Raw genomic sequence first — 12,131 nt, 5'->3', positions numbered from 1 at the left:
ACCAAGGGACCAGGTTTGCTGGTATGATAGAGTGTGGTGAAACCCCTGAGACTATGCCCCCCCAGCTGCCCTTTAGGTCTGGAACTGAACCCACTCTGGTGGCTTCAAGCCAAACAAAAGATAGGAATATGAGCTGAACATTTGCATTAGGTAGATGCACTCCTTGGAGAGCTCAATCATGGGAGAATAGAAGGGCTGTGTATGCACAGGGAGAAAGCTTAGAGAAGGTAGGAGTGCATGGGAGGGAAAGACACAGGGAAGAGATGGCTATGTGAAGTAAGTGTGAGGAGACCTGTTGCATTGTGGGAGAGTACAGTCAATGTTATGAGACAAAGTGCATGTGAACTGCTGTATGGAAGATGAATTTGCCCTGTAAACGTTCACCCAAATCACAATAGAATTTAAAAAAAAAAAAAAAAAATGGATCACCAGGCCTTTCCTCCAAAGCACTTCTGTGTGGGTTCAAATTGCCAACGTTTTGGCTAGTAATTGAGCCGTTTAACAGTTTGGGTCATCTAGGGTTACTAAAGACTGATGATAAAAGTCACAGATTTCAGTCCATTTTCCTTTCATGTAATACTACATCTAAAACTTGCTACACATCTATTTCAGAAGACGCTAAGAGAATTTCTTAACATAGATTCACCTTAAGGTAAATTTTTAAAAATAAACCTTTAAAGAATGACATAAGCTCTGTCTTAAAAAGTGACCTCAAACAAGGGGAGATTGCATTAAACCAAACCAAACTCACTGCCATCTAGTCGATTCCAACTCATAGTGACCCCCCCTGGGTTTACAGAAATAGACTGCCCATCTTCCTTCCTTGGAGCGGCAGGTGGGTTTGAATCGCCAACCTTCTGGTTAGCAGAAGGTACTATGCCTAAGGTAGTATGCCTTAGGTACTATGCCACCAGAACTCTGAGAGATTACATTAGTAATTTTTAAAACTTCCCACAAACAAAAGCACAGGCCCAGTGTTTCACTGGTGAATTATACTAAAATATGAAAAAGAATACCAATCCTTCACAACTCTTCCAAAAAATAGGAGAAGTGGGAAAACTTCCTCTTCTTAGCTGAAACTTTTAGCTCAGAGTATACCAATTATTTTCCTTGGAATCCACTATTATTACATTACTGTAGTATCAAGTATTATCATTATTATCCTGATACCAAAACCAGATGAATACATCACAAGAAAACTACAGATGATTATCTCTTATAAGACACAAAATCCCCAACAAAATATCAGCAAACTGAATCCAACAACATATAAAAACGATTATACATTGTTCTGGTTACCTAGTACAGCTCTGACAGGAAATATACCAGAAATGGGACGGCCTTAACAAACAGGAGTTTATTCTTACAATTTAGAGGCTTTAAGTCCAAGTTCAAAGTGCCAGGCTCTAGAGGCTGGGTGAAAGCTCCTCAACCGTGGGGTCCAGCTCTGCCTCCTGCTCCTGGCCCACTGGAGCTAGAGGCATTTCTTCACTCAGACAGCTACTTGCTGCTGAGGCTGACACATCCAAGGTTGACAAATAAAAAGGCACAGTCCCAATGTTACCAAACCACATGGCAGGCCATTAATTTAAGTCCACTGTAAGTCCCAAGGTCAGCAGAGCATGGCAGGCTGCTGAACAATGACATGGCTACATGCAGGGTCCAAGAGTGCCATAGGTTAGAGACCATTCCCAAGGATTCTCCTTATATACAGGAAGCAGACCACATCCCAAAGGCAGCTAATCAGCTGCTTATGGTAGATTCCACCATGGAGTTGATTGCCAGTCTCATCAGGGGGAATAACTACCACCAGCTGCCCAGCCGTTCAACCAGACCCAGTCAAGTTGACACACAAACATAACTAGTATACATCATGACCAACTGGGATTTATCCCAAGATTGCAAAGTTGCTTTAGCATCCAAAAATCAATTAAAGTAATCCCATATCGATAGACTAAAGAACAAAAAGCAGTGGTGCAGTGAATAACTTAACATGGCCCTTCTGGCCATGGTCTTTGTGATTCCTACCAGATGATTAGTAGGAATACCCAAATGTGAGGTGTTCGTGTTCCACCAAGAGGAATGAATAGCTTACTAATAATGTAATTAAGGTACACGGCACCCTTGTGTGTGGGTAGGACCATGGAAATAAGGTGCATGGAACCCTAATGTGGGGATCCGTCAGTTTTGCCACCCACTAGGCTTAAAATGAGCCATCCCAGAAGAGGAGAAGGGCTCTCATCATCAGCAAGAAAGAGCCAGGAGTGGAATGCATTCCTGGGCCTGAGATCCCTGCACTAAAACAGAGAGAAGCAATGGCAGAGAAACAGTGACAGCAAAGGCAGCAGAACTAAGAGACTGGCATGAGGCAGAACAGTGGAGTTCAAGGCCCATGAAGCAAAAAAAATGCTAAGTGCCTTCAGGGACGATACTTGCCCATGGAGTGGGTGTGCCTCTGTGGGCACCTATCGACAGAGTTAAAAGAGCTTTGTAATACTTGTCCAAATAGGGCAGAGGCCAAAGCCAGAGAGAAACTTGCAGCACAGCTGAGAGAAGGCTGTCCTGATTAAAGAACTGTATTGTATCCTGAGTTGCTTCTGATGCTGATCTGTAATCTATTACTTCCCTAATAAACCCCACAGTATCCTAAGTATTGCCTGTGAGTTCTGTGTGGCTATTGCAATGAATTATAGAACCCAGCACAGAAGTAGAGAGTGCTCCTGGGAGGGACAGTTGGCATCAAAATTGTTAAAAAGGTTGGAGGGTGCAGCATGTCTGACCTCCGTCTCATAGGAATCAGCCTTGGACTGTTGACCTTGATCTTTCCTCCCCCTTGTGAAGTCAGAGGAGGTCGGATGATGGCTCCCCTACCCCCTTTTGGTAGATGAAAAGGCATTTGACAAAATCCAACACAGATTTATGATTAAAAACACTCAATAACTTAGAATTAGAACTGCTTCAACCTGACAGAGTGTATCTACAAAAAATTCACAAGTAACATTGTACTTAATGGTGAAAGCCTGAATCCTTTTCTCCATAAGATCAGTAACAAAACAAGGATGTACACTTAATGCGTTTATTCAACCCTGTAATGGAGGCTCTAACCAAGGGAATTTGGAAAGAAAAAAGAAATAAAAGGCATCTAGATTAGAAAAGATGTAGTAAAACTACCTCTATTTAAGATGGCATAAGCTTGTACTGGCATATCTTGTTTTACTGTGCTTTGCCGACACTGGTTTTTTTTTTTTCCCCCCCAAACTGAAGGCTTGTAGCAACCCTGCATAGAGCAAGTCTATCAGCACCATTTTTCCAAAAGCATATGCTCACTTTGTGTCTTTGTGACAGTTAAGGTTGCATGTTAAGTTGGCTGGGCCATGATTCTCAGTGATTTAGCAGAAATGATGTAGTCATTCCCACAATGAGATCTGATATAATACAATCACCTCCATGATAAGATCTGCTATGAGCAGCTGAAAGGGAGTTTCCTCAGAGGTGCAGCCTGCTTCCAATATATGTGGACATCTTGGCAAAGCCCTCTGGCATTGCTAGATCTGGATCCTGCTTTTGGTTTATCATCCTCTGACCTCTGTCCAGTTCTTGGACTTGAACCAGTGGCCTTCCATAGCCAATCTTGGGACTGTTGCTTCCACATACCATGAGCACACAGCCTTACCTGCCAACTTAGGATTCATCAGCCTCTGCAGTCAATAGCCTGCTGTATTGCCTGCCTGTCTTGGGTTTATCAGCCACTATAGCTACATTAGTCAGGAAAAGCCTCCAGCCTGATGTCTGACCAGTAGACTTGGGACTTGCCAGCCTCTACAACTGCATAACCCATTTCCTTAAGATAAATTTCTCTCTCTAGTGTGTGTGTGTGTGTGTGTGTGTGTGTGCGTAAAACCTTTCACTGGGTTCTAGTGAACCCAGTGTAAGATAGTCTCTGTGTCACATTTTGGTAATTCTCATAATATTTCAAACTTTTTCATAATGCTATTATTGCACACTTCAAAAGACTACAGTACAGTGTAAAACATAACTTTTATAGGCACTGGGAAACCAAAAAATTTGTGTGACTTGCTATACTGCAATGGTCTGGAACCAAACTGCCACCTCTCTAAAGTATGCCTGTATACAGAAAATCCCAAGGAATCCACTGAAAAACTATTAGAACTGATAAATGAGTTCAGTAAAGTTGCAGGGCACAAGATCAATATACAAAAATCAAATGTATTTCTATCCACTAGCAATGAACAATCCACAAATTAAGAAAATAATTCCATTTATAGCAGTATCAGAAAGAATACGAAAAATAAATTTAACAAAACTACAAAATTTGTATTCTGAGAACTACAAAACAATGTTGAAAGAATTTAAAGACCTTAATAAATAAAAATACATTTAATGTTTGTTAAGATAGCAATATTCCTTAAATAAATCTACATAGTCAATTTAATCCCCACCAAAATCCCAGGTACCTTTTGTGTAGAAATTGACAAGCTTACCCTAAAATTCACATGGAAATGCAAGGAACCCAGAAAAGAAACAAGAAAAAAGAACAAAGTTGGAGGATTCATGCTTCATAATTTCAAAACTCAGTAGCCAAGCAATATGATGATGGCTTAAGGATAGACATATAGATCAATGAAACAGAACTGAGAGTCCAGAAGTAAACCCTCAATTTATGGTCCATCGATTTTCAACAATGGTGCCAAGATAATTCAAAGGGGGTAAGAATAGCCTTTTCAACAAATAGTGATAGGATAACTGGATATCTGCATGTGAAAGAATGAAGTTGAACCCCTTCCATATGCTATACACAAAATTCAAAATGGAGCATGGACTTAAATGTAAAAACTAAAACTATAACTCTTAGAAGAAAACAAGAGTAAACTGTTGTGACACTCAGTGAAACCCTTCTTAGATAAGACACCCAAAGTACAAGCAACAAAATAAAAACCAGATAAACTGTATTTCATCAAAATTAAAAACTTTTATGCTTCAAAGGACACCATCAAGAAAATGAAAAAGACAACTCACAGAATGAGAAAAATGTTTGCAAATCATATATCTCATAAAGGACTTGTATCCACAATATATACAAAACCCTTACAACTTGATGATAAAAACATAAATAGATAAATAACCCAATTAAATACAGGCAAAGAATCTCAACAGTCATTTCTCCAAGAAATGCAAATGGTCAAGATCATGAAAAGATGCTCAGCATCATTAGCCATCGGAGAAATGCAAATCAAAACCACAATGAGAATAAAACAAACAAACAAAAAACCAATGAGATGCCACTTCACACTCACTAGAATGGCTAAAATAATAATTAAAAAAAAGATAGTAAGTGTTGGAAAGATCTGAAGAAAGTGGAATCCTCATATGTTATTTGTGGAAATGTAAAATGGTAATCACTTTAGAAAACAGTTCAGCAGTTCCTCAAAGTATTAAACATAGATTTACCATGTTGTTGTTGTTGTTATGTGCCGTCGAGTCAGACCTGACTCATTGCGACCCCTCCTTGGGTTTCCAAGGCAGTATCACTACGGAAGTAGATTGCCCCATCTTCCTTCCCAGGAGTGGCTGGTGGGTTTGAACCGCCAGCCTTCTGGTTAGCAGTCAAGTGCCTTAGGCACTATGCTACCAGAGCTCCCATAAGAGCTAACAATTGCACTCCTAGATATCTACACAAGGGAAATGAAAGCCTATGTCCACACAACCATTTGTACATAAATGTTCATACCATTATTCACAGTAGATGAAATGTGGAAATCTAAATGTCCATTAACTAATGACGGATAAACAAATCACACTACACAATGGAATATTTTTCAGCCATAAAAAGGAATGAAATACTGATTTATGTCACATGTATGCATAAGAATCACCTGGGGATCTTGTTAAAATGTAGATTCTGATTCAGTATATCTGGGGTAGAATTGCAAATTCTCAGCAGGGGGTCAAATGGGAATGAACTGGTTTGAAGTCTTGTTTTAAACTACAGATATGAGAATGAGATAATGCTCTTCAGCCTCCAATACCTTTCTAAAGTGAAAATCCACAGCATGCCTGTGGCATCTCATTTTATACTTAGCCCATTAATATAATAATTGAAATTATTATGCAGGTGTCTTAAGCATTTTCTGTTCCACATTAATCTACATTCAATTCCTGATGACCCTCTGTGAAGCCTGACAAAAAACAGCTACTTAGGTGCTACTGAGTTGATTCTGATTCCTAACAACCCCATGTGACAGAATAAAACTGACCCATAGGGTTTTCTTGGCTATAATCTTTATGAAAGCAGATCACCAGGATTTACTCCTATGGATCTGATGGCTGAGTTTTAAATGCTAGCCTACTCAAAATTATACTAAGCATTGATACTGCCTTTGATGTTATTTTTGACTTGGACTTTCACTAACCAAAACGAAACTCACTGCCAGCAAGTTGATTCTTACTCATAGCAACCTCCTTTGAGTTTCCCATGCAGTAAATCTTTATAGAAGTAGACTGCCCATTCTTCTTTCTGTGGAGTGGCTGGTGAGTTTGAACCGCCAGCCTTCAGGTTAGCAGTCAAATGCCTTAGGCACTACAACCACCAGAGCTCCTGCACTTCTCATTAGCCACCAAAAACTGAGTCTTTCCTTATATATTTCTCAAGCACCCCTCCACAACACAACCTACCTCTTAACGCTTCTCCTGCCCTCCACCTCTAGTATATACCTGAACCACTTAAGGGTCTCTCCAAACCCTGGAGAAGGAAGAATGGAGGGAAACATCAACTGTGGTATTTTTAATTACCCCTTTTCAAAACACCCTGATTTCACAGTAAATAGAGGCTGGAGGCACAAAGTATAAAATACAAGCTATCAATGGCTTCCATCCTTGCTTCAAAAGTATAGGTAGAGTACTCTCTAAGGCTGAAGCTATGCATCAGTCAAGATTTTAGCAATTCTTATAAGATTTATTGATGTAATAAACTTACCTCAACTTAGTCGTTGTTGTTGTTATGTGCCATTGAGTTGAACCCAACTCATAGCAACCCCTCCTTGGGTTTCCGAGGCAGTATCACTATGGAAGTAGATTGCCCCATCTTCCTTCCAAGGATGGCTGGTGGGTTTGAACCGCCAGCCTTCTGGTTAGCAGTCAAGTGCCTTAGGCACTATGCTACCAGAGCTCCTCAACTTAGTCATTAGGCTCAAGCAAATAAGACAAATAGAATATATTAATTGGGTAAACTGTGCCCTAAAGGTTAGGAGGAAGGAGAGTACATTTTCTGAAAAGATAACATTTGCTGGAGAGGCTAGAAGTGAGTTATTTTCTTGCAGTAGCAAAGACAACTATATTATACTTTGGAGGAGAGAGGAAACAAAGCCAGAAGGAGAGGTAACAATGAAACAAAACAGGATTCTAAACAGGATTTGATCAGGCATATGCAACCTTCATACAAGGGTAAATTCAGAAAGAGCACATTAGAAAGATCCATTTAATAAGTTATTATTATCTACTTAGAAGGAAGATCAGGATCTAAGGAATATTCTGGCAGGTTCTCTACCCACCAAATAGCCCCTTATGAAAAGTCATTTTATAATTACCATAGATATAACCAAAAATAAAGGGAAATGCCTTGCAGAGAAAAAGCATATAGCAAGGATTACTGGGCAAATGACTTGGAAAACTAGAAAGAGGAATACCAGAAAAAAGGAAAAACCACAGCAGAGAGAAGTGGAAAATCTTTTCTGTGAGATGAGGTATTATCTCAACTCACACAACATGAATAGAAAATGCCAGTGAAATGGAACCTCTAGAAACTAACCCATAAAGGTTTTCCTTTTGAAGCTATATCCAGATATTTCTAACAGTCAGACAATGTGTTTTTTTTTTTTTTAAAAAAAAAAAAAAAAAGCACCAACTATAAAAATGGCATGGTGGCAGTGCCAGACCTCCTCCTCTAAAGTCAATTCAACTCATAGGGAACCCCAACGGGTTTCCAAGGTGATAAATCTTTACAGAAGTAGATTGCCCCATCTTCCTTCTGTGGAACAACTGGCAGTTTTGAACCGCAAACCTTCTGGTTAGTGGTCAAATGCGTTAGGCACTGTGCCACCAGAGCTCCTTCTGATTGCTATGAAATGGAGGTCAAATATACTTCCATTCTTCAACCTTTTTACTAATTCTGACATTCATTGTCCCTCCCATGTCACATTCTACTTCTACTTCTCTGCTGGGCTGAGATTCGTTGCAATGCCTACACAAAACTCACAGATAATACTCACAATTATGGGGTTTATTAGGGAAGTAACAGATTACAATTTAGGATCAAAAACAACGCAGTACACAGTTTCTCAATCAGCCTCTTCTCAGCCATGCCTGCAGGCAGGCCTCTCCCTGGCCATCAGCCCAAACTACTTGGCCTCTGCCCTGCTCCAGCAAGTTTGACAAAGATTCTTAGCTCTGCCCAGAGGAACCCCACTCCACCAGTAAGCCTTGGCCCTCAAGTGCTCAGTTTTCTCATTCTGTGGGCCAGGAAGCTCAATGCACCTTCTCCTACTGGCCACTTCTTGCTGTCTTGCACCAAAACATCTCTGGTGTTACAGCTTCTATCTCCTAGGTCTAGGAGTTCTCAGGGAAGGAAACCCAGGTCCTTTTGGTGCACTCCACTCCTGGCTCTTCTTTCTTGGTGGTAGTGAAGCCCACCCTCTGCTCTAGGACTGGTTCTCTGTTAAGCCTAGCAGATGGCAAAACTAACCAATCCCCTCATTAGAGGCCTATACACCTTGTATCATGGTCTCACCCGCCCCCCAAAAGGTGCCATTCATCTTATTTGCAATATTAGCAAGCTGTCTAACCCCCTTCATGGACCACAAGCACCTTATTTGCATAGTCCCACCTAATCATTTGATGGGAGTTACAAGACCAAGACTCAAAGGCCATATAAAAGTGATTCATTGCAGTGTACTCAATTACATTTATCAACCATCCAGTAAGCTCAATATCTTGCACTGCAGTGAAGTATGAATGTTTCACTTCAGTTTGATACAGATAACAGAGCTTAGTGTTCAGAGCAATTTGATCATTGATTCTTTCCCACAAAGCACAAGTGCCATAACCTTTCTGGGCCTCAATGTCCTAACTGTAAAATGTGAGAGTAAAACTGTATGAGATGAATTATAAGATCCCCTCCATTTCTGAAATTCTATACTTAATGATAGAACCATTACTAAAGTCTGCAGTGGGTATAAATTTGAGTGTGGAAACAAACAGCTGAAGTTCATACTGTCATTCCAGAGCTAACCACAAGGAGGAGTGAGGGATTTGAGAAAATTCCCAAAGGAGATAGATAGTATTTGCCTAAAACCTGAAGCCCACCTAGTAACTGGATAAACCCTCAATCCCAGACACAATTAGAGCATTTCCGTAGCCCCACTCTCTAGACCTCACAATACTTCTCACAAAGCAAGGCTTACACGTGTCTTTCTCCCCTTCCTTTTCCTTTCTACCAGTTTTTCCTTAAGTTCTCCTTTGTAGTTTCACATCTATTTTGACCAAAACTACTCCTTTTTATCCAGACTTTTCCTTTTACTCGAAGTGAAACTTTCTAAGAAAGAAAATCAGTTCACTGTAGGTCGTGACCAAAATAAAAAAAAATTAATGAAATGATTGAAAAATCAAACTACGGATTCCAACAAGCATAGGCAAATGACAATTACTGAGTAAGTTTTGGGGAAATACCGAAGGTGGAAAATACCAAGCACAGTAAGACATTAATTATAGTGTTAAGCAGATAAAAGTTTTTCGTGGAGGGTAAAAGGCCCTTTAAAAGAGTACAAATGACTGACAATTCTTGGAGTTGTCCCCAATTAACATGCAGTGTCCAGGGCCAGACAACTTAGTGTTATGTATTTGAAATAAAACATTTGCCCGGGCTTCCTTTCCCTGTCAACCTGCTCACCCCAAGAGGCTTCCCCACGTAGTAAGTTAAATAATAAAAAAGTACAATGATCCACATCTATTCGCCTTTACCTCTCAAAAACAAATGAACACATAGTCCCTTTTCTCCTTTACTCCCACACTAAACCTCACGCCGTTTAGGAGAGCTGGGGCTGGCACGAAGAGGATGGCGCGCAGGCACCAGGAGAGCGGTCAGTGAGCGGAAGGTGCCTCTCCCCACATGGCCGAGCCCTAGCCGCCAAGACGGCCACCGGTTCACGGTTTCCAACCACCAGCAGCTCACTCTCTGCCCGACCCCGCACTCGCTGCCGTTCCCCAAACTGCCACTGCTGCCACAGGCTCTTGATTCGGACCTTTCCCGGGAAGAACCCACTCCCCCCGTTCTCTTTCTCCGTCGGGTTCCCGCCCTGCAGCACCCAGGATGTCGGCCCCTCCCGCCTCACCTCCATAGAAACGCGCCAGCCTTGCATGGCGGAGAAGCCATAGGGCAGCGGCAGGCGCGGAGCGCCGATCCCGTCCCCTGAGCACTTCACCGTATTGGGCTGGGAGAGGTAGGCACCCATGGCGGCAACTGGCCGGAGGCCTCAAGGCCAGGCGAGCGGAGGCGCGACCCGTGCCGGCGCCGGAGCCGGAGCCCCGGGTGCGCGCGTGGCAGAAGCAGGCCAGACGGCGCGGCCGACGCAAGGTGCCGGTGAAAGGCGCTAGGCCGGCCAGGAGGCGGTAACGGGACAGGAGCAGAGAGGGAGCGGAAGCGGAAACGGCGCTACACCAGACCCCGCCCGGCCGGCGCGGCGCGGCGCAGCAAGCAGTCATTTCCTTAGCAACTCGCCCCGCCCGCGGGGACAACGGCCCGCCCAACCGCCGCTGCCGCGAGACTGGCATAGCCACGCCCACCAACGGCTGTGGCTGGCGTTACTCCCGCAGCTGGTCACCTTTCGCCGCCTGGGCTTGGGATCCTTCCCCCTGTCTCGACATTTTCTCCGAAGTCTACTATGTGTCTGGCCCAGAGCATCTGGCACAAACTCTAGTATATTAGCCCCCGCTCTCCCCACTGCGCCTTCAGTCTCCACAAAACCCGCCCAATTCGACTCAATTAAAGTTGACCAGTATTCTGAAATACCTGGCCAAGCCTGTGAGGCCTATATAAGAATGTGACAGGGTCTTTCTGACAGGAAGAAGGAAACCTCTATCTGTGACATAATTCAAGTTAATGTAGAAATGTTTGGCACAGCCTATGCTGGGTGCAAGAAATCCAAGGAAGGCAGGACGAACTAGCTGTTGTCAGATTGAAAGGATTCAGACCGGCAGAGAGGACGCCTGTATTTGCCAAGGGCCTGGGGAATAATGTTGCAAGGTAGAATGGGTGAGCAAAGAATGTAAACTGCATTTCAGAGGATGTTCTGTGGAAGATGACTGGCTTCGATGGAGAGTGATTTTAAGTAATACTAGGGTATATGTTAGAGCCGGGTTAGATAACTTGGTCTTCATTTTTATCCTGGTGGGGCATTTTAACACTATTGGTCTGGTCATTATGTGTGGTAGTCATTGAAGGGAGAAACTCTGGGAACAGTACTTACAGCGCTCTTTAAACATGAAATGAGAAGAGCTGGGACAAAGATGGGAATAGGGACATATTAAAGACTAAGAAATAGACAAGAGTTAGTAATAGGTTGGATACAGGAGGTGGAAGGAAAAGGAAAAACCATCCTCCAAACTATGACCAGATCGATACTTTTAAAATACAAAACTAATCATGGCTTTCAACTGCTCTTAGGATGAAATCCCAATTCCTTACAGTAGTTTACAAGACCTTTTATTCATGACTTGGCTTTAGCATGTCTCTCCCACTTTCTATGCATTTCCCTTAACAGACTCTCTGTTTTAGCATAGTGCTTTCTGGTTTCCTCTAAAGCCATGCTTTCTCTGCCTTTGCTTTCACCCATGGAACATACCTTCACACCCACCCCACCTCACCATCACTTTCTCCATCAAGTCTCTAATATTCCTGCACTGACTTATCTTTCCTGATGGACTATAAGCCTTTTTGAAGACAGAAACTGCATCAAACTTACCATTGTACCTACACCCTCCAGCATCCCAGCACAATTCTTCTACATGCTCAATAATATTTACCATATTTTATGGAAATACCGTGCATATTATGTCAGAGG

At 42.3% G+C, this 12,131-nt stretch overlaps 1 protein-coding gene across 1 annotated transcript in view; it reads right to left on the bottom strand.

The window, feature by feature from the left end:
• PPM1G (protein phosphatase, Mg2+/Mn2+ dependent 1G) overlaps nucleotides 1-10,523 on the bottom strand; it is a 51,165-nt gene extending 40,642 nt beyond the window's left edge. The window contains exon 1 of the mRNA XM_007938838.2: nucleotides 10,404-10,523. Coding sequence (XP_007937029.1) covers nucleotides 10,404-10,523 — 120 coding nt within the window. The remainder of the gene's footprint in view (nucleotides 1-10,403) is intronic.
• Nucleotides 10,524-12,131: the final 1,608 nt, after the last annotated feature.

Source organism: Orycteropus afer, unplaced genomic scaffold (assembly GCF_000298275.1).
Source record: "Orycteropus afer afer isolate SDZICR_OR568_19922 unplaced genomic scaffold, OryAfe1.0 scaffold00054, whole genome shotgun sequence".
NCBI lineage: Eukaryota > Metazoa > Chordata > Mammalia > Tubulidentata > Orycteropodidae > Orycteropus > Orycteropus afer.
This window is presented reverse-complemented; position numbering and strand designations above follow the sequence as displayed.